The sequence below is a fragment of the Athene cunicularia genome, assembly GCF_003259725.1.
Source record: "Athene cunicularia isolate RWA chromosome 12 unlocalized genomic scaffold, athCun1 chr12_part1, whole genome shotgun sequence".
In the NCBI taxonomy this organism is placed as follows: domain Eukaryota; kingdom Metazoa; phylum Chordata; class Aves; order Strigiformes; family Strigidae; genus Athene; species Athene cunicularia.
In genome coordinates, this window is record NW_020799116.1 from 23,934,140 (window position 1) to 23,958,182 (window position 24,043).

General features: G+C 38.9%; 1 protein-coding gene across 1 annotated transcript in view; it reads right to left on the reverse strand.

The window, feature by feature from the left end:
- The window catches only part of BICD2 (BICD cargo adaptor 2), a 46,461-nt gene that overhangs the window by 6,776 nt on the left and 15,642 nt on the right, over positions 1-24,043 (reverse strand). Inside the window, exons 3-6 of the mRNA XM_026857628.1 lie at positions 16,986-17,138; positions 14,165-14,617; positions 12,169-13,188; positions 10,937-11,088 (exon numbers count right to left, since the gene is read on the reverse strand). Coding sequence (XP_026713429.1) covers positions 10,937-11,088; positions 12,169-13,188; positions 14,165-14,617; positions 16,986-17,138 — 1,778 coding nt within the window. The remainder of the gene's footprint in view (positions 1-10,936; positions 11,089-12,168; positions 13,189-14,164; positions 14,618-16,985; positions 17,139-24,043) is intronic.

Below are 24,043 nucleotides of genomic sequence, written 5' to 3' on the forward strand. Positions count from 1 at the left end.
GGGGGGGAGGGAAAAAATAGGATTTAATTTTTAATACCTATGGAGATTAAGCAATAACCCAGAAATATTCATATAAAACCTGTCTGAACTACAACCAGTGTAGCTCAGCATACCAGAAGGTTTTGAGTTTAGGGCCACTATGTGAGCGGGAATCTATCCTTTCAAATCTCTTGCCTCCTGCTCTAAGGTTCATCACAGTACTTCTCATACTGTGGAGCACAGTGGGAAACCAGCGTGTGAGGGGTTTCTCTTTTTAAGAGGAACTTAAACTTGCTAGAAGCCTAGCACCTGCCCTTTTCTCTTCATAACTAGAGACACCTTAAAAGGCAAAACTGATCCATACATCTCAGTGTGTGGAAGCAGAGTAAGGGCCAGATCCTACCTAATTTACCATTAGCACTAGAGAGGAACACAGACTGAAACGGCCCTAGGAAGTCTGAAGAGGCAGTAAAAACAGTCCTTGCCTCTTACGGAAGGTGGCACAAGCTCTCAAATGAGGGCACAACTACAGAAATGAACAGCTCACAGCATCACTGCTAACACTCTTGCTCTAGATTGTCAGTGGTGTATTTTCTTCACTTGGGAGTGGGAGCAAGGCACAGACAAAAGGTCAATGGGAGGCCTGAGGGCTATGGGGTTTCCATCCAGTTTTCAAACACACTCATCACGTTAGAGGTGAAAAGCATAAATCTGCTCATATCACAAGCTCCCTTTCTGTTTTCTTTTCTATCCGCACCTCAAACCCGATTCATTCAAAGCTCTATTGCTGCAAAGCCAGGAAAAGTCCAGAAAGTGCTACGAAGTCCTTGAGAAATGTAATACGATTGTTTCAGCAAAAAATGATCTGGCACTGGAGTGACCTGTCCCTGTTACCCTTGTTTCACTCTCAGTATTGCCCTACCAAAAGATTTGGGCAAGGTGAAATTATGAGGAGGTTTAGCCCCACTCTCCCAACAACTTTCATGTGAATCAGAATGTATCCTTTTCTTTCTGTACAGAACAGGAAGATAATTTAGCCCCAAAAGTTTCAGCTCAGTGAAGCAGCATCAAGACTGTGGCAGTCCGTTTATTCATTTGACTTCCACCAGAGGTGCTAATCAAAGTCAGCCACAGCAAGAGGGGCAGATCCCCTTAATAAAAAATAAAATTTTAAAAATGAGAGATGATGAAAACAAAACCATTGCAGTAATGCAGAGCAGGGACTTCCCACAGTCTCTTGCTAATGTCCTTTAATCCTCTTCTCGTTTCTGGTATTACTCAAATGCCTCTTGATCAAGTTGTGCCAAACCTGATAGCTGTCTGGTAACACAGACAAATGCTTGTCAGAGTCTAAAAGGCAGTCAAGTCATTCACATGTGATCCAAGCTATAATTAAAGCCACGATTTTGACTCCAAATGGTTACAGTAGCAAGTCATTATCTCATCAAGCTTTCTGTTAGCACAAAGGTTTAAAACATCAAATGACTGTCTTACAAGGCATTCACTACTTCAAATATCTAAATCACGATATTTTTTTTTTTCCCCATAAAACTCTATGCAGGGAGTTTTTCCTTCCTTTCCAACAAAAAGGAAGTGTTACCAGTAGCATACATGCAGCTGCAGTTTTTACTGTACCTGAATAACTGTTCTTTCACATACAGGAGAGGACTAGGGAGAGGCAGGAGTTTTAACTACTATGATTACACAGTCATGCATCCTGAACCTGTTTTCCTGATCTTTTAAGTCAAATGAAATGATACAGCCTCAAAACCAAACCTTCTCCTGTTGCAAGCATGACTGTCCAGGGTCAGAAGAACACAACACAATGCAAAATACAGCAACTGTTCACCTGAACAGAACAAGTGAGGGTTGAAAGGTTTCCTAGAATTGGATATAGACATTGTGTGCACAGGTGGACTGGGATCCGCCTTATTTAATTTCTTCCTTCCTGCTGTTCACTGACTCCCATTTTAATTTCATCCAAAAAACAGTTAGCCTCCCCAATTCCCCAATGGCAGCATATTTTTGTGGTATATGTATCTATATTTTCACAGCTTTGCAGATATAACAATAAAAGATCCTTCCCATTTACAATTTCATTTGCCACGTGCTGAGCTATTTCCCAGCTACATATTCAATACCAAAATCATTAGAAGGTCAGAGCAGAAAATGTCTGGTTTAAAATCACCTCTGAAAGAAAATAATTGAGCTTTCATGCTTTAAAGAATATGAAATTAACATAAGACTGTTGTACATTTACACATTCACAGTTTTAAGTGGATAGTGAACAGAAGGCTTTGATGTTGCCTGTTTTCTTATGAATGGTAATTAACAACAGAAAAGGGAGCTTAAGGAGACATAAACTAGATTTTTTAAAACAACACCAACTAGAACATCTATAGAGAGGAAATGTCTTGAATGTTAAATATAATGATGAGAAATAAAAACTAAAGCCTCTAAAACGCTATCTGAAGCCAAATTATTGAAAAATATAACAATGGGTTGTCTCATTTTCAAAAGCTGCATGCCACTACTTCCCACAAATGCCAGCTGTGCCTTATTTCTACATACCATTTTGTTTAAGCTTTAGCATGTACTATATTTAATAACATTTATAGCTAAATTCATTACTGAATGAAGATCTGTTCTGGAAAAAAAAACTGATGTAACCAAATGCACCTGAGTATAATTATACTTTTTCCCCCTCCTCTGCAGTCAGTGGGGACCATATGACAACTTCCAAGAAGCCAAGACAGATGCAACTGAAGGAGGCCTTTTGAGAGAACCATCAACTACTTCAACTTCTACCTTGAGATTAAATTGTCAAGCTACATAAGAAATTAGAACATGGAGGATTAAAATCACATTTTTTCAGCTTTATTAAAAACTGGGAAATGTACCAGCAGAGCAGCAGTTGAAATGACATGTAAATGAGCATTGATTGCATTCAGCTATAAGGGATATGCGCCACCTGCTATTTCAAACTGAATCTTTATATCAGAAATCAATAGTAAAGACTGAATTAGAACACTTTCCTCACAGCTCCCCCTTACCCCAACCCCTGGTGAAAACCAGCTGATCTGCAGAGAAAGCAACAATTTTGTATTACCAAAGCAGGAAGACAAAGAAGATTGTGGCAGCAATAAAGCTACTGAACCTCCTTGCACAAACGGCCTTCCACTCTGTGTTGTGTGGCAAATACAGATGAGCTCTGCGATGTGCTGCAGAGCTGTGCTCCTCAGCATCAAGGGTAAGATTTACAGCTAGCCCATATACAATTTGGATTTTTAAGTGGAAGAACAGAGAAGATTGTTACTAGGGATTGACAGCAGAAAACAGGCATGCCTTCAGAAATTAGATCATAGCTATTCTCACCCAATCTGTTTGAGTTGGTCTCCTCTGAAGGAACTCATACTAGATGATTTTGCATAGCCATAAAACCATATACATTTGTTTTTTAAAAAGCTGTTGAAGCTTAAGAATTAAAAAGCTTAACTCCACCCAAGCATTCTCCACGCAGGTAAATTTGCCATATGCACTAATCCAAGTGCAGCTGTACCAGAACTCAGATCCGACTGCAGAACTAAGGCCCTCTCCTAGGTCAGCATGCATTAGATATTTTTAGGAAGTATACTAAAGCTCAGTTCTTGCCTTGGTTTGCATAGTCATAAACCACACAGAACCAAACTCCAGAAAAATTAAATAAAGCACAAATCCTGAAGGCAGCAGAAAAGCAAGCACCCCAGATTTAAGCAGTTTAAGATCATAGATTAGCAAATTCAAGGAAGTATCTACAGAAACCTTAGCCAACTGCTAATTTGTAATTACTTTCTCAATACTTTGCACTGAAAACTCATCCGGAGTTGTATATTTAAAAGGAATAAATGCTGTGGCCTTTATTTAAGTCATTGTGATTTTCACCAAGAACAGAAAATAGCTTATAACCAGCTATAGTTTTCCAGAATGTTCATAATCAGCCATGTGTAAACAATGTCCATTAGTAAAAACTATTAAAGAAAGTAATCAGACCAGCAATTTCTCTTGTAGTTTGGAACATATGGGAAGAATTATCTCCTGCACTGAGAGGGAACAATCAGCCCCACATTGCTGGACACTACAGCTCTTCTAAATTTCTACTGATAAAAATTCTCAAGGAGAGATCATAAACTTTTATGGCAAATTCCCCCCTCCTAGAATTTAAAAGAAAACTCCTTTTTTTATATATTCAAAGGTTGAAATTAACAATGCTATGCCACTAGATTAGAAGTAAATTTAAAGCTATCGCATAGGTGGGACATGGTTCCCAGTTCTTCACTGAAGCAAGTAGGGAAGGAGTGGAGAATCTCATCCTGAGCTCCATGCCTATCTACCCTATACCACTCCCTATCTACCCTATACCCCTGCAGCTGTGCACATGCTTTGTTTTTCACAGACTATGACACTTCCTATTAATTGCCAAATGAAACCAATAATTGCCTATCTAAAACAGAAATAACTGCTGCTACAGTAGTCTCCCATATAAGGTATTCTGAAGTAACCCACATTCCATTTTGATTAAAAAGAAAAGGGCAGACAAACTACACAACAAGAGCTGGCATTGTCTTTACTCTGAATATTTCTATGGCACCACTATATCATTACAGGAACACCTTCTGTGTCTTACTCTCCTTAACAGCAGGCATTCAAACAAATCACCATGGCACAGAGGAGCTACTGCTGGGGGCACAGCCACTTAAAAAAAAAATCCGGGAGAAGAGTGAGAACTCACTGTTGCAACCCAGGTCCAGGGTCTATCTGCAAGGGGCATCTTCACCAAGGTTGAGTCTCCATATATCCATATTACTTGTAGTAGACATTTTAACTGCCAGACACATTTAGAGTCTAGAGCAGGCTTATCAATGCTATGAACGTGCAAGACATCACTCATGGGTTTTTGTACCATGTCTGTAAGACAGTCAAATGCCTTTGTCCTGCCTGGATGTCTCCTCGCTTTCACGTGGGCGCTGGTGGCCCAGACATTTTTCTCTCCAGACATCATTCATCACCTCTAGATGCTGTTACTCCCATCTGGGAATCCCGTTCTGGAAATTTTCAAAGTCACATTTTCTGTGTCTGGCTCCTCAGAGCATTTATGCTACAGGATATTTTTAGAGCAGTTGAATACTTCTGTGTGAAGTCCAACAGGAAGACCCTTTAGCTATAATTCTCAATCCTGTGAGGACTGTACTGTTCTCTGCATGAATTTCAACTGCTTTATATTCTGCAGGCCTTTGAAGTCCATGAACAGAAGAATATTTTCCCAAATGCTTTGGATACTTGGAAAACTGACAGAGAATGTATGATTCTGAACTGACATACGTATTCATTTGAAACACACATTTTCTCCATTAGTGAAAAACACTAGCTGCTAGTTTCTTATGTGTATTCATGGCTTTGTTTCTTTATTAAAAGCACTATCTTGTCATTTTAATCTAATGTTACATGCTGTCAGTCTTTCCAGTATGTCCTAACACTTGCCACTTGTCCCCTTGCTGACTTGTTGCAGAGTTTCTCTCCCTTTATTTAGAGTTTATGAAACACTGGAACATGGGGGTAGTCATTAATTATATCTAGGCATATTTGTTTTCTACTTTTCAAAGCCGCCTGCTTCTGCTAGATTTCTTAATTACTGTTGTATCTTTATTTTCAATGAATAACAAATGTCTGTTCTCTTACTATCCTTGCTTGTTCTCAGGCTCTGGAAAAGAAAAAGAACATACATGAACAGCAAGGTTGTAAAACCTGTGTCTTTAATCAGAGGAGTGAAGATGTATTCTAAGTCAGTTCTCAGAGCCTGTTTAAGTCTGTCAGGATTTATCAGAACAAATGCAACTTCATATGAATATAATTATTTGGTTTTGTTGCCTGACCTTGAGCAAATAAGCCAGCAAGGAGACAGCCTGGCTGTTTTCAGCCTGCTTTACTCCGTTCACTGCAAGAGTTTGGCTGTAACTTGTCACACAGGAGGTACTTCTAGAGAAAAGAGACCATGGTGTCCTCCCATGAGTGCACACAGTACTTAACATGCAACTTAAAGAGACAAGAAATTTGTAATCTATATCAAAAGACAGAAAACCAGCTGAAAAATAACACAGGGAAGAGAAATGTGAAAAAACATGTTTCTGCCATTTTCGGTATTTAGTAAAATGTTTGAAAGGATGTTTACTCAAATTCTAGCAAATAAAAATCAAGGAAAAAACTAGCATAACAAAATAAAATAAGCTTTGCTTTTTAAAATGCAAAATTGTATTTAATCTGCCTTCTTGTCCAATCCATGACAACCTTTTCTCAATGCATTCTTTTCTTGGCTGTGAAGTGATACCAATACTGGCCTCCTGCTCTTCATCTAACCATCCTTTAAGGACCTTAACCTGGATTGCTAGTTGGTGAATCTGTGTACCATCAGCACTTGCAGTGTACTCTGGAAATAGCAGATTCAGAGGTGTTCTCCAAACAACTAGCAGAAACCTGGTCTTCTCACTCCCTCCTTCCTTACTGAAAAGTTAAAGAAGCCTCAAGCTTAAATTCCAAGCCCAATTTTTCTCATCTAATGTGCTTGCAAGTTTGAATGACAAATTGCTTACAGGCAATCTAAAAACACATCTTGACCTACGTGACAAGGAAACCCTGCTTCACTCCCTCCCCAAATCTTTAGAACATAGGACATACTCACTTAAAAATCCCTCAGAGCACTTAAGAGAAGCTCGCTCTCTGGCAAAGAAAGGAATCAGTCTTTCTTTTGACAATATTTTAGAGGATGATGAATTAATTTATCTCAGATTTGCTACTAACCCCCTCTCCTCACCCTTCAGTAGGGATTTATGTTGTTCTGCATAAACAAACCTTGCAATTTGCTTAACCTACTAAATGAGAGTTTAAAAAAAAATTTTAAGGCTACCATAAAATATTTTTGGAGATTAAATATTTTTGCCAGGAAAAACAGCAACTCCTGGCTCTATGCTCCCTATGCATCACTCTGAAGTGACCTGTATACCACCCACTCTATCTACCCCTAGTCTGGTAACTCCTGTTCTCAGTCACAGCTTTTTCCTTACTTGGTGCTGTTACATAGGGCACTTGGTCACATTAAACTCAATAAATACCCAATGAACACTTTGAAGCCCCTTGTTTCATAGATACTTGAACAAAGACCTGACTGAAATGAGTTAACTGCAAATATGTGTTCTTTATACCTTCTTGTTATAGAGATGCAGTTAAAACTCAGAGACAGTTCACATTCTGAGAGTAAACACTGCTTTTTAAAGGCTTACTCTGCCTTTTGGAAATTTCCATTGAAGATTTTATTCAAAACCAAATCAGTTATCAGTTTATACTGTTTAAGGTAAAAATTCTACCATGAGTTGTTTGTGTGGAGCTGTATTTTCTTTTGCCAGTTTGCAAGGATTTGTTCTTTAAAATACCAAACATACCCACCCAGATATTACTGCAGCTCAGTGTTACAAGCATACTGTAAAAGTTACTGATTTCTTTACAATGTTCAATCTCATCATGTGAACACAAACTATTCTGTTTTAAATTCCTAAGTAAATACATTCATAAGCCTCTCAAAGCAGCAGCCACAGCAGTGCATTTTGTAAAATGAATTTTGAGAAAGATTATTTTGTGAAATATTCTTTCAAATAGCTTCTCCAGATAGCAGGTAAAGTACAGGAGCCAGATGGTATCCATAAAGAAAAAGAACTATCACTTAACAATAAAGCTGAAGGCTCCACCCTAATGAACATTTACTGCACCACTGTCAGGCCTTGTTTGTTTACATTTTGCATCACCCAAGCTGCCTGTTAGCAAGTGCAAACCTACTTGACAAAATAAAACAAAAGAGATGTTCAGTTTCTGTTTGGATTTTAAATAGAGAAGTGATTGCATACTTTTTTTCTGTTGAAGAGAGAATGAAACTAATGAAACATCAAAACGTTTGATTGTAATACAGTGATACATAAAAACCCATTACAGTCTTATTAAGCAGATAAATTCCATTTTCAGCTCTACAGGGCAGATTTTAATCTGGTTTCCAGTGCTTTTAGTCTGTATATACAACAGGGATACATATGTTAATTAAGAAAAACTGGACTTTAACAGGACAGCTATTGCATGTATGTCTATAGTACATGATGCATATCTTGATTTATTCCTTTGTACAACAGCTTAATTTTAGGTGCACAGCATTGTCTAGCATGCTGCAGCAGTCCCTCAGTGCTGGAAGCTGCTAATCTGTGTCTTGCAAGCCTTCCTTTGTCTACAGGTTGAGGTCTTACTGCATTTTCATCACTTATTAAAAATAGCTGGTAGTATTGTCAAATTAGTAGGATTAACCTACTTTAAAAAGGAAATTAGGTCAGTTACTATATTCATACCCAGCCTTCAATTCTCATGTATTGTTACAGCTCTCCTGCACCCTACAAAATGGGCGCCTTCCTGTGGAAAATATGTATGTATCTGTGTGCAGCAGTCTGCTTCATCTCACATGAATACAACACTGAAACAAATGCAATGGGGTGAAAGTCCCATCACTTGTTATTAGTCTCCCCGATACAAACCTCTTGGGTCAGAGAAGAAACACAACTTACTGTAGACTGTTAAGACGTGCTCCTTTAGCAGGTTGTTTTCGATGCTGAAGACAAATTGGGCTGTTACATACTTCTGATATTTGAACACACCTAATAATCAGACTCCAAAACAGTTTTTGAGGTTATCTTCACCAAAGCACCTAGGAACACTCCTTCCAAACCTACCTCACCTAAACCAGAGACTAGGATGAAACAACCACTGACAGAGGAATACACTCAGCCACCCACCAAGCTCCTAACCCTCTCTGAGCAGAGATCAGGGAGGGACAGGGTGACAGTACCCTACCTGCAGTAATAGGTCTTGACAGCTATTGTGGCATCTGAAACACTGGACACACTGGAAGAAAGAAGCAATTCTTCATGCTCTGTGCATTTGCCACTGTCTGAGGTTGGATGCAAAATACAAGGCCCAGCTGCCTATCTGCCACGCAACCATCAGAAATGCAAGTGTTCATGAGATGAAAGGCTCATGGACCATGTCTCCACTCACTCCATCCTCAGCTTTCTGAGTCCTCCTTTGCTCTTGACAGCTTGTTTTATTCACTACGGTTACTAAGAAAAGCATAAATTCAGAAATTACAATTGTTCATTTAGGGAGGAGTCTGTTGTGCATCCCAAACAGAGCTCACTCCTGCCTCTAATCGCTCACAACCCCGTGAGAGCTCCAGGACAGAGCTCTTAAGTCTGTTACTTTCAGAAAAGCTTTTATTCTGCCTCTGAATTCCCCATGCCAAGGAATCCTTATTATTGTCTTCCTAGTAAAAGGACAAAATTGACCTCTAGATAAAACACCAGAAGAAAAGCAAAGAGAGAATTAGCCCTCAGGCATTTCTCTTGCAAATCTTCCTCTCCAAACCAGTTCACAGTCACTCTCTCACTTTCACACTTAGGCAGGAAAATCAACGTGTAAGAAAAACATACTGCAGTTACATGTAATTTAGACAGCTAGCTATCTACATCTAGGAAAAGTAACTAAAAGTTAACAATATGCTTTTTCTCTTTCCTCTCAGCTTCAAGCTGATGTACAACTAACAAAGAGTTTCCAATTTTTGCATAGTAATTACACTCCAGAAAAGGAGAGGGGAAAGAAACTAAGACAAAACCAGACTGCACAGGGCATTCCTTTCTCTAGCATAATGAACCACCACAACTCAACCTTTAGCATTCCTTGATATCCATTTCTCCTTTCCATGCTAACCCACACAGGCCCAGATACTGCTGAGAAAGGCTGAATCACCAGGAAGTCTAAGATTACTCAAGGAACATGAGAGCCCCCACAAAGACCACACAAAAAAGCTTCAGGAATCCGCATAAGCACCTTCGTGATTCCTTACTATGGTACTTTTTAGCAAATAACAGAAAGAAAAGCTTTTCAGTCTGGGTTGTTTTGTTGTTGGTTTTTTTTTTTTTAAAAGTGTCCAGAGAAGGCAGATAATGAAGCAGCATACAGCACATACAGACTCTCCCATCCCCTTGGGTTAGCTTAAAAGCAAGTGCCTAGGTTCATTAAACAGCATCCTTTACAGTCTCTCTTCTTCATCTTCTTTAGGCAAAGCATGGAACATGCAGGCGAATTAACATTGTCAGGGGTGTCCTGTGAATCTTGCTGAGCTATGACACTTTTAGATAAAGTGCTTTTCCCATTTTCCAGGATTACCTCCGCACAGGAACCAACTAATGTTCTTTAGCTGTGAAGCAGATATGGATTTTGCAACATGATGTTGTTGCCTCAACGTTTCCCAGAAGAAATGCATAAACTTAAAGAAAAAAAATCAATGACAGTAGCAGCAAGCAACATGCAAATCAAACCAGCATTTATCACTTCCACAGCACGTGACATGTCAGGAGGACCACAAAGTCCAACTAAGCAGCAGAAGCAAGTTCCAAAGGCATATGCAACCCAAAACAGCTCACACAAGTAAATGAAATGAAAGAAATGCTAACTGCAGGATAGACAATCTAAGAAGTCTGCAACATCTTTACTTTTTTCTAGATCATTACAGGTCAAGCAGAGCCGCATCTTTGTGATGTAATAATGCTCATTCTGCACTGTTAAATGTCACTCCTCCTCAGAGTTAATGGCTTTGAGAAACAGGGATAATCTCACATCCAAAATTAAATAAATACTGTTGCAACAACTTCTTGTTTCCTAGCAACATACTGCACCCCTGGCATTTTCCTCATCAACTAGAACATACCACAGACAAACACTGTAAACAATGAACTTGGAAAAAGACACGCCACCCTGATACTCTGCATGGGTAGGTGGGTTCAGCTCTTCTTCCATACAAGCAAGAAACTACATTTTGCAGAGTTTGTACGTTCTTTACCTTGTAGCAAACATTGCTCTCAGGGAAGAGAAAGTAGCAGCATCTTCTTTCAAAGCCTTCAGCTCATTTCGCAGCTTCATCATCGTCTCCGTAACCATAGCTTTCTCATTTTCATACTTGCTTTTTAAGTTGGCAAGGGCTACCTCTGCAGTCTATTGTTTACCAAGAAGAACAGAAACATACTAGTTAATGAAACTCTTCAAAACTTGGCTTGCTAAGAGATTTCTAATCACTATTCACATAATGAAACATATATTTTGCACTAGAATGTTAAACTTCTGGTTGACTTTTCTTGTACAGATTAAATAAAATTTCATTTTGAACACTAGAACAGATGTGGGTCTCCTACTCCCCTTAACCATGCAGCAACATCTAGGAAGTTACAGAATATACATATAGTGCACCTATCTCCAACTACTAGAAGAAATTAAACTTTACATAAAGAACAGTAGTCTATTTAGTATCTCTATATTTAAACACATTCATCAATCACTTGCACAGTTCTCTAACCCTTTCAGCATTTTGCCCATCTTACATTTTGGGCCACCTTTATTAAAATGTACAAAAGAAAACTGAAAGTATGTATATATTTCTTAAACAACACTATAGTTTTGAGGGGTTTTATTGAAGACTTCAATTTGCATTACTTTAACTTCAGAGGAGATAATGAAGCATGACCCATGTATTAACAGCACTTATTTTCATCTACTGCACTGCTAATGCGTATCAAATTGCACAGCCCAGACCCTAAAAACTAATTGTACCTTTCATCCCTGTTATTTTGACCATGTTCTTATATCACATCCTCATCTTGGAAGACTTTCTGTTATTTTGCAATTGGAGAGAGAAGAGAACTTAAGTTTAAGAACTCTTAAGGCTAACTACTAGAATTATTTCAAGTGGTAATTAAGAGTCATGTCTCAATTTTAGGTGTCTTACATTAAATATAAACTATAAAATTCAGATAGACAGTACACTGAAGCTACCTTAAGCTTAATAAAAACCTCATGAGTACGTGACAAGCTCAAGTCAGTTAAAGCCCCAGCGCTCAGCTTTACAGCAGGACAGCTAAGTGCCTCTGATGAAACAGCCTGCTTCAGCCTTATACTGAACAAGTATCAGCAACAAAAGCCCTGCTGAGTTGAGGCAGTATGACCTCAAAGATAAATTCTCTTGTGTTTATAACATAATGCCCTGACACTACAACCTTCACAGCTATAAGACCCAGTTACCTGTTTGTTGGCCTTCAGCACAGTTCTCAGAGTTGCTATCTGTTCTCTCTTGGTGCTCAGCAGGGACTTCAACTTCAGGATTTCTTCCATCAGAGCTTCCTTGTCTTTGTCCACCACTGGCCCAAGTTCTTGAGTGGCAACACGCTGCCTGGACAACTCAGTTGTTCTGTCCACAGCAGCCTGAAGATGTTTGATCTGATCCCGGATTATAGCAATCAAGTTGTAAATGTTCATTGGTTCTTTACGAGGATCTGACACAGGAGATGGCAGAGATGACACTGGAGATGGGCTGCTGTCACCACTCCCATTCTCTGCCTTTCCTAGCTCTATTGTTAACAGCCCTTTAGAAAGAAGAATGGGAGACCTCCTTCCCTTGGTCTCTGGACTACTGCGTCCACCTTTACCTTCCTTGTAGTAATCCAGCATCACTCTATTTGGAGTTTCATTGTTGCACATGCAGACATGGTGGTATAAATTGGCCAGTTCTTCACTGAAAGTGACCAGTTCATCTTGGGCCACACTGAGGCTGCCCTGTGTTTCTCCAGCAACATCACTGACTTTCTTCAGCTCCTTCTCCAGTCTGGCCACCTGTTCTCTATCATGCCTACTGCATTTTTCTAGTGAGGTGATCTTTTCAGTGAGAGCTTGGCTATCAGTCTCGTATCTGCTCTTCTCTTCCTCATACTTAGACTCACATTCTTTGTATTTGGCCTTAAGATTTTTGAGCTCTTCTTTTAGGTCAGTAATCTCTGCCACAGCCACTTTGTACTTGCACTCAAGGATCTCTGGCCCATTGATGTCAACTTCATAATAGTCTCCATCTTCGTGGCTGTCTCGGTCCTTCTCATTGTCAAGGGCAGACTGACGTTCCTTGCTGACTTGGAGCTTCTTCATTGCGTTCAGATTTTCTGTGAGTCTGCCAACTTTCTCATGTTGCTCTGAGAGGGCCCCCCGTGTATTTTCCAGCTGCTTCTGAGATTCCTGTAGTGTTGTTAACAAGTTCACCTTTTCTCTTTCCATCTGAAATGCACGAACAGAGACATCGATGTAAAGGGAACTGTATCACTTAAATGGTTTTATTATAAGAGACAGCAACTTCGCTCCATATGGTTACAGAAATCCAATCACAAGCACATTATGAAAAACTATTTAATTTATTCTAAAACTACTCAAGCACAGTGTTTCTTGCTTTTTTTTTTTTTTTTTTTTTTTAACACATTTCTTCCAGAGCTGATGGTCTCATTGTGAAAACATCCTTTCAGCTAAAGATAAGCTAATTTTTACTGTTATCTTGCAAATTATCAAGTAAATATTAGAAAACATGCAGCTAGTCTATAGTGGAAGCTTGGAGCTTCATGAAAGACTCAAAAATACTGAAACATTTAAGGTTTCTCCTCTGGAAGTTTTGATTTTTTTTTTTGTAGTGGATTTTTTTTTTTAAATCCAGTAACTTTCTCCAGAAATGTTTTTTCTTACAGAACACTTAAGAAATGCTTGACAAAATAACTAAAACATTTCTAAACAACACAAATATGTACCTTGTTTCAAACTGTCCAACCTCCCAATAGCACAAATATAACACAGAAATGTTTGGTACTGATTAAAACTTCATGAACTTTGAACTAATTACAGAAAATTATGGTGTACAAAACCCCTTTTGATGAAGAAGACTGGAGTAACTTTTAATTTCTGAACAAAATACTCTTTCTTGCTAGTGACACAATGAAGTAGACACAGCATGTACTGCACAGAAGATACATTACAGCCTTCCTCCAAACACAGGACATGAATGCTAGTTTCTTTGCATACAAGCAAAAAAAGCTATGGTTTTCCACCGACAAACATTTAACATCCTCAAATTTTAAAATCAGAACCTTTACAAATATAGTTCATACTGTATGATGGCCACATGAGATACTGAAAAGACTGAAATTACAACCCAAACAAACTCTAGCGGCTACTTGGAAGTACACAGTTGATTACAAAACCCATTTACCTGTACAAGCTGTTGTTTCAGCTTCTGGATTTCAGAAATGTTTAATTCACTCAGAAGATCTGAAACCAGACTTGGGGCTGGAGGGAAGCTTTCATTTTTCTTGGGTGTTGATGTACTGTTCTTGCCATTGCTGAGTTTGCTGAGGCAGTTTTGTTCAAATCCATTCATGATTTCATCATTATTGGGTTCTGTGGCTTCATCACTGAACTTCAGTCCATCCAAAGAGATGTTCAGGTGGCTGTTGTACATGGAGTCATTGATGTTCATGTAGTGGGAGAGCTCCTTACGAAGATTGTTCTTCTGCTCCCGCTCTGTCTTCAGCGTCTCCAAGGCCTCCTCAAGCTGGCGTTCAGAGATCTCCTTCAGCCGTATGGCATCTTCTAGCTGGCTGTTGAGAAATTCAGTTTCCTCTTCAAGCCTTTTGATTTCATGTTTCAGGCCTTCAAACTCCACCTGGACATATATAAATGGAGAGAAAAAAAAAAAAAAGCCTAATGAAAATTGTCTGCCTGCAAGGCACCAAGTAATTTTACTTCTGAATGTTTGATTCACTAAGTATGGTGAGAATAGCATAATTTTCTCAGTTCTGGAGTCTAGTTTTGGCACTATGACTGTAAACACTGAATACATAATTTGCCTTCACAGAGACCATGGAATAAAATCTCTAAGCAAACCATCGAATGGGCTGATCTATTCCAGCTTAACTAGATGGGAGATACAGTGTGTGATAGAGAGGCATCACAAAACAGGCTTTCCTAGAATATTATGCAAACACTTTCTCTGTTTGATTAACAAATTCCCTTGCCAACCTTCCCACAAATTCAAGCTCAACATTTCAAAAACCCAGATCACAAAGCTATGCTTCTGACACTCTGCTGCACTGCTGTTAGAATATGCCACTGGGCTTAACACTGTTGGGATGCACCTAGCAATCATACTCCACTTCTACACATTCAAAATAAAATGTTTTACCATTTCGGTCATCATCATTCCAGCACATCTTGAGCGCGCTACAATTCAGACTCTACACTTCAGACTCATAGTGCTTCTAAATGAAATTTGATGGCATGCTGTAAGTTTTTACCTGTAAAATTGTGTTTATTTTAAACCTCATTTGCACTGAAATTATGAACACCAATGATCAGTGTAAAATTCTGAACCTTTGGGGGGAAAAAAAAGCCTAAAGAATACATCTTCCTTACCCTGAAACAAAGAAAAACATACTATGTGGTATACAACCCAGTTTTGCCAAGTGCTAAAGGAGTTTTAGATGCCAACATATACCAATCTGGTAATGCCAAACCACACCGGATTTAAAAACCAGGAACCAATCATGTTAATTCAGTTTTGCAAGTTAAGCCTGGGAAATCTTGATGGCTGCTTCTAGTTATGTCAATAGGATAATTAAAGCTTAATAATATTCATCAAGTAGGATTAGGGCAAGGCAGAAAATGAAGTAATCCATTACTATGGAAAGAATTAGCTCCACTTAGCTCAAATCTTTCTTGCACTCTGTTTTCCAAGGTTCCAGAATACACACACAGTAGTCAATAATTACTAGCAACTGACAAGATAGCATCTAAGGTTAAACTTGGTTCAGCCCAGAATAACAGCATTCTTGAAGATTGTTATTTTAGAACATGAACATGGAGGTGGGAACTTTCACTCAGTCCTCTGAATACAATAAATGAGACCCAAAAAAAAAAGGTAAAGAACAAAAGTAACCACCTACATAAATTGGATTTTCACTATCTCTCCCAGTCTGCATCTAGAGTGTAATAGCCCCTTCCTCCTTACCATGCGATTCAGAGCACCCAAAACAGCGTAATTAGACCAAATATATTCATGTGAGAACAGGTCCAACCATTTTGGGCACAGCAGTGAGGTCAAAGTAATCCAACACTGACATGGAGTTTCACCCAGACATAAATGAAATATCCCAAATACCTCACTTGGTAGGGTAGCTTTCATTCACAACACTGAAGGAGTTCTCAAGCAAATCCTAATAAGCTTTTGCTATGTGCTCATTATAACAGATGGTATTAACTCTACTGTTTTCTTCAAGAGCTTTTATTTCAGGAATATCATAGCATTTTCTCAGCTGAACCTTGAATTTTATTTATACAGTGAAAGTGACAGGTATCTGAACAATAAAAATAGCAAGTCCCCATTGAGCCATGCCAAAGACAACATCTCATCTAATTACCTCCACAAATGATAACTTGGGGTAATTCTTGAGTTGTTCCAAAAATGCAGCTAAAATTCCGAAAATAGCTGGAACTATGCAATTAAATGTGACTTTTCAGATGAGCAGTCACATAGGTCTGACTGTATAGAGCAACTGTCACAATAGTCCATGTTTAATGAAAGTAGCTAGAGGAGAGGAGGAGTACAGAACTGGAGAGTAAATGTGAGCACTAAGTAGCAATAAAAAAAAATGTTCAAAAATACACCCAGTTACAGATACTGTAGAATGGGATGGATGGAGAGCATTGCAAAGAAACACCGAAAATCTAGTGTAGCAGAGACTAAACCAAGTAACAAAGCAGACTGGTAGAGACTTCACACCCATCAAAGAGAGAAAAGGCAACGGAAGGACTCAGAGGTCAAAGTAGAAGCAATAAAGTCTCTGTATAAACAGAGTCATAAAGGACTTAAACATTTTTCAGACAGCTCTTGGTACTAAAAGACAGAGCTTATAGTCTCAAAAGCAGTACAAACATAAAGGAGTGGTTGGATGCCCAAATGAGATAGAAACATGCTGTAACACTGGAATTAACTGATGCTGTCAAAGCAATGTTCAGTATTTTGAAAAACTTGCCTGGTTTTGCTTTAGGACAGACACTTGTTTCTGGAGACAGATGTTTTCTTCTTCAAGCTCAGTGTAGTCTTGCAGCAAACGTGCTTCTCGGAATTTATATTCCTTAATATCATCTCGCAGACGGGCTCTTTGGATCTCCACATTCTGATTCACCTGGAAAAACAAAACAACCCCAAAATGATGTTGATTTGGCCAGCTACAATTAAATTTCAAAATTTTATCTTTCCTTATGTGCAATAATCAATTAGATTCTATTCAAACAGAAACTCTTCCTCCCTGCCCCCTGAAATGAAATTACAGAAAACCAAGTTATTTACACAATAATTAATTTTGTTTTATTGCTTCTCTTACAAATTCTCATCCTTAACTCAGAAGTTAATGAGCAAGCAGGGAAAGCAGCCACCTATGTGATCTCACTGGCTGTAAGCAACAGCCAAAAGTTTTCCAGATCAGAAGTCAATGCCTGAATCTGTTAACACTTAAAACAAGAAGAGCCTTTTCACAAGAGAAAGACAGATTCAGATGACTCCAGACATTCTTATTTGTACATGTATTTGTTGCTGTTTTTCAAGAGACCTTTTCTTTATGCCTAGTGCAATAATTTGGAAATAAAATGAATCCCCTTTAGAGAGAGACACTGAATTAAAGCTCAAATGAAATCCAGGATCCCAGGTAGAAAAAAATAGCAGCTTTGACTGACTGACAAGATGCTTTCTCCCCTCAGCCCCAAGACTTATGCAAGACCTTAAAGAAAAACTTTTTAAAAAAAAAAACAAACACCATTATTGTTTCAGGATAGATAAGAAGTAAAAATCGATATATTAGTGTAGAGTGATCTTTAGATCTTTTGTGACTATATACAGACACAAGTAATGAGCTAGCACATATCCAGCTATGTGAATGGCTCACTGTACTTAGCTCTTATTTTTTTCAACATTATTTTCCTTCAAGACGCATCTTTAAATACTTAATTAAAAGAAAGTAAAAAATAGGTTCTAAAACATTAGCAGAAATATCATCAGAGATAGGCAAATAGGCAATATAGTTGCCTATAAAACCATCCAGATATTTAGTAGCTGTACCTGTGAAATGACATGATGGTTTTCCAGGCGGTCTAAATTGACACAAAACAATCATGAACTCATGAAAGAGGCAGCCTATCAATTCAGTTTATGGTGTCTTATTTCTCTTTTCATATATCCAGCAGCCTAGCCAAGAAAGCTTCATCCTCTGGTATACAGACTCAGATTCCCTTGTGTTCTCCACTTCTGGCTAGAAACAAGAATGCCACTGCCAGAAGTAATATAACACAGGCATCAACAGGCACCTACAGAAAGCTAAGAGATAAAGGAAAAGTTTGTGGCAGGAGCATATGCCAAGACTTGAATCTGGCATATTCTGAACACAAAGTATTACCTGCAACTGTTAAGACTAATACATTTAAATTATAGCTCACTCACATGTCAGGTAAAGATTAATGAAGATTAGACTATGTAAACTTGTCAGTTTATTTTTAGCAGTGAAGAGCACTACTTCCCAGTACACTGAGAAGGTAAAATAAACATTAATTACCAAAACCAGACACTACAGTACAACAATACAAACAAAAAGTTGCTACATTCCATATTCCATGCCTGAGCAAGCATTGGTTCTATCTTTGCACAAACCCAGGGCCATGGGGAAAGATGTGCCACAGGTAGCAAAGGCTACAGGCTGACATGAATTGACATCTTAACTTCTCCTTAATAACTGCAGTGAAGACCTCTTGCCTTTGACAGAGAGCCTCCAGCCAGATAATCCAAACTGTTTCAATTTACAATTGCAAAAAACTCTTGCATCAAACCAAGTTTCATACAAATTAGAAGATCTTATCTGTAATTCTCCCCATTCCTGAGTAAGTGAAATGCGATGGAAGACCTCCCACAAATCTACTGGCAAGCTTCTATCCCCACCATTCAGGTTGCTTTGCTCTTCTTCCTCCCTGGATGATCTAATCTTTGCAGAGGAGGCCAATGCCTGGAAAAATCACTGGAGCCAGTCTTTTCTGAAGAAAGAATGGTTTCTGTCCAATTCTGCCCATTTAATTCAGAGCAACAGCAAGAGCTCATTATTTAACACGAAAGTATTGCCATGCTCTGTCTAGCACAAGAAAAATCCTTCTACTTCAATGTGTCCAGGAAGGCCAGATTCAAAAACAGCTCCCTTGTTTCCTGCTTAGAGAAGGAAGATATAATCTAGATTTTATTGGCTGTTTAGTAAGCTGTACATTCAGCATGATCTTAGCATTTTCTTGTCAAATAAATGTGTGTGCTTGCAAACTGCAAGGTTAAATTATGTGTCATGCTCTCATATAACTGTCAAAATGGTGGGATTTTTCTGCAGGAGAGAGAAGCTACTGCATCCTTCTTTGTCAGATTTTTTCTATTACCTATACAGAAAGTGGTATTCGTGTATTTTAAGACAGACATTGCACACATTCTCACAGGTGGTGTTTTTACAGCTCCTCAAGTCTACAGAAAAGGTGAGTTCACCTACTGATCAGTTTGAACCTTTCTGTAACTCTTGTTGCTTCAGTGGCTTAGTGGCTTCTTCCTTCTCTGAGCAACCCTTGAGCACAGGAGAAAATCGACACCTCCACCCAGAGCTAATTATATAGCACTTCAAAGTATCATTACCACTGTGTGAAGAATTGATGGCCATAAAATCCCACTTTTAGTCTACTTGACAAAACCCCTCAGCTTCTCAACACAGAGAATATCCCCACTGTGCAGAAGCCTCACATTCATTCTGCCCAGGAAAAGACTGTGATCTGAGAGTGGTTTTGCCTGAGCTAAAGGCCACAGACCACCCTCCTCCTGCTGCTACACAGCTTGTCTTCAACATTTTCATCCTCTCAGCTTTGCCTCAGAAGAGTTTGGCAAGGGGCCCCTCTGAGCAGCACTGGTGCTAGGAATAGCAGGGATTTCCTCAAGACCAGTTTGAATTCACATTTGCCTGCATGTCAAAAACACAACTACTATTCCTCATCACTGCCAAAAGACTGCTCCTTAGCACCTACTTTTCTAGCACAGCCCAGCATATAAAGTTACGTATAATTTGATCCCGAGAATGAAAATAATTAAGAAGATGATCTCAGGTAGCTTATTCGTTCTTTGTTTTGGGCACTGCACAGCCTGACCAGAGTTCAACCTCCAGGACACCAACCAGAGGCTGATCTTGCAAGCAAAGTTGTGTCACTAGCAGTTTCTGTTAACCTGAACTGCACCAACTCATGAGGTCACGGCTGAGTTCAAGTTCCCCGCTGCAGTAAACACGCTCACCCCTAGTTTTACGTCATTATCATGAGTCGAAACTTAAGTTTACCCCAATTTATTACTAATTCTAGGATTAGATTTAGTACTTTATGCAATAAATATTTCCAGATATCATTCCCTTTTGTGTTCTTCATGGGAAGGATTCACAGAAAAGTATGTAGACTCTGTGGAAGAAATACAGTGTGGTCAGAAAGGATGGCAACTCATGTATATTCTGTTGCTGTGAAGGAGAAGAAAATCATAGACTCATTTAGGTTGGAAAAAGACTCTCGAGTCCAACTGTTAACTACCAAGTCCAACAAAATAATCAATAAAACATCCTCTCTTAGACATATTAAGTATGAACATGAAAATTTGGAAGACTAATCCTCAGACACCTAACGCCTGCTTTGGCACTTCTTTGAATGAGGTACTTCAGCCAATGTTTTTCTCAACATTGCCTTCATACTCAAAGCTGTCACTCCAGAAAAGCCAACCTCAAAGCTACATCTTCTAGCCTCAGTACCAATGGTGAAATTAAGAACTCAAAATATGGACCATAATGTTTTTCTATGCACAAAACTTCCGGTCAATCACTAAATATTAACACAACTAACAAATTACATTATTTAGGCTACAGAGACCAGTAGTTGCAAGTTGTGTGTGAAATTCACAGTTGCCCATACGATTTTAATTGTGTTTCCTTTGCACATGTGAGGACTGGGGTCCTGTGGCAAAGTATCACACAACTGTAATCAAGGGCTGGGATATAAAATATTCCTAGAACAGACCTGAATTTAGATTGCATAAGAAACAAAAATAATTTTCCACTAGTTCTCAAGCTACTGGCTCTTTATTTTATTTATTATTATTATTATTATTATTATTATTATTATTATTATTATTATTGTTGTTGTTGTTGTTATTGTTATTATTGTTATTAACAATATTAAAGAAAGCACTAATATTTGAGAGGGGGGAAAAGTTCCATTAGATCCAATTGTTTACTATGTATCAGCAAAAGCTTTGGAAACCTGAATTTTCACTACTGCAATAAAGATCACCTGTGTGACAACGCTGCTTGCAGTCCCTAGCAAAGGGGAAATGCTTTCCAGGCAGAGAGGCAGGCCAACAGCCACACATGGCCAGCTGCACCCCCTAACAAGGGCCTTCTCTCTCTCATCTTCCTCAGATGCAGGAACTACAAGAGCTTCTTGTTTTTAAAATTTTGCCTACTCTGTTCTTACGCTAGAAGAACTATAAAATTATATAAAGCCATTTATTTATTTATTTATGCAAAGGAGAAATGCCATGGTCACCTGGCTCTGCTTCCTCATTTACAGGAGAAACTGCCTCTAATCACACCTGCACCTGTGTTATCACGTGTGCACATGTATTGGTATAGCATAAGATGCTACTCTGTATGACGAAAGATTTACAGATAGAACACCTGTAGGTACCATGGCTCAGGCAACCTCAAATTAGGAAAAGAAGCAATTCTATTTCCCATGTAATCCCTGTATAAAATTCAGGCTATATTACACTACACACACACACACATCCCACACAGTGAATGCCAGGAAATGAAAACATGTCTGCTGGAGGCTGACAGCCAGGCACAGGTATACCTACAGCGGTTTTCTATGTATCGAAAAACATATTAACAACTACCACTCCAAACTTATGACATCTGTTCAACATTCAACTATTCTCATTGACATACAGTGGTCACGGAGTTACTCAAATGTAACTATCACAGCTTTTATACTTCAGTTCATGAGCCACAGATATCTTTCTCTGGCCCTACGTAACAGAAACAGAGCATCCTTTGCATATAAATCTTTGGTTTTTATAATTGTATCCAGCACCTGTGTCCTCTTCTCCAAACACTGCATGCAAAACTACTAAGAAAACACTTCATACAAGTGACAGAAAAATTAGCTTCCTCTCAGCAGTGTTTTACAACACAAACATATTCAAAATAAATACTGCAGAAAATAGACCACACGATCAGTACAGAAAGTCTACATCAGTCAGACAGTCTTTTCCAGAATTTATAGCAGTGGTTTCAGTGTCTTGTTCATACAAGCCCACTGGAGAAGGATAAAGTAGATATTATGCTGAACTGTAGTTTGACCTCTTCTCCATTCTTGCTGCAAGTCATTCCATGACACAATCTATCTGCTGAAAAGCTGCTTGACTCTCTAAGCCTTGGCGTAACTGCAGACAGGAAGATACAAATAGGGAAAGAACGAAGGCGGCAGAGCACTGTGATCACATAGAAGCAGAAGGAACAGTGTTTTGTTTGTGAGTTTTGTTTGCGTATTTTTAAAAACAAAGTCAAGCTTTAATTGTATTTCATACAGCAAAAAATTACCGAGCCAAAAAACTCATAGGAGACAGATGACTCATATCCCAGTCAAAGTCTACCCTTCTCAGGTGCTTCTGAAATACCATTTCACTCTGGGAACAGCAGGGGAAAAAAAACAAAAACCCAACGAAAATCCACCAAAATCCCAGCAGTGGCAACTGCAGTCAAAATCAGGCAAGAAGCTCCAAGCCCACCAGTGCAGCACTTGACCTCAGTGCTCTTGTGGAAATCCAAACGGTGCTCGGATGCCACTCCAGGCAGCTCTGTCCTCCTAACACAGCTCAGCAGCACTATCCAAGCCTCCCAAATACAGCACCAGAACACCTGTGTTAGCACCTTGGGTTGTTCTGCAGCTAATGCTAAAGGAATTTACTAAAAGGTCCTCACCTCACTCCTTTCAAGGTTTTCCTACACCTGGGCCTGGTATACGCCCATTTTATGCATTTGAAGTCACTGAGCAAATATGACCTGATTTCTCTTTCCCAGCAGAAGTTGCAGTCTTACTTTCTATTTTTTGGACTAGGAGACAAGATCTGAAGAAGTCCAATTCACAAGACATGCCCAGTGTTCCCAAGCAGTCAGGCTGAACTCCGTGACAAATATCCTGCTGGGAACAAAAATCAGAGATGGCAGGGAAGAAGAAGAGGTAGAATACGTGCAACTCAACACATTTATTCTTTTGCAGAAAGTGGGGAAAAGAGCATACTAGCTATTTATCATAATTTATACATAATGTCCCAATAGTTCTGAAGCATTAATGGAAGCCATGCAGCTACACTAAAACTTTGGTAACAAATGTGCACAATTGTCTGGTTTGTGGCTGGGGTTTTTTGTAGGTTTTGTGGGGGTTTTTTGTTCAGTTGCGGCGGTTTTTTGTTTTTTTGTTTTTTTACCTGTCATCCCATTATCCAAACACCTACCCCATGACAAAGCATCTTACTATGGATACATGCGTCTCAGGATTTTCTTTAGCTGTGATTAATACTGCGGCACCACTTTTTTTTTTTTTTTTTTTTTTTTTTTTTTTGCAAACCATTAAATAAAAAGCTTTGTAAAGCTGTGACATTAAGGATGCGTTTATTGCAACATTGGAGAACAAAGAAATGCACTGTCATGGATTTATTTTCTGCACAGTATTAGAGAGACCTGAGCATATCCTGGAGCCATTTAAATCTCTTATAACTACTTAATCAGCATTAAGTCTTGCTACAATACATACGTCCTATTAGTTACCAAGTAACGTGTTAAGTATCTGTTATGGAATCACAGAATTGTCTAGGTTGGAACAGACCTTGAAGATCACCCAGTCCAACCATTTACCTAACATTGACAGTTCCCAACTACCCTAGATCCCTCACCGCTATATCAACCCAAATTCAAACAATCCAGAGTCA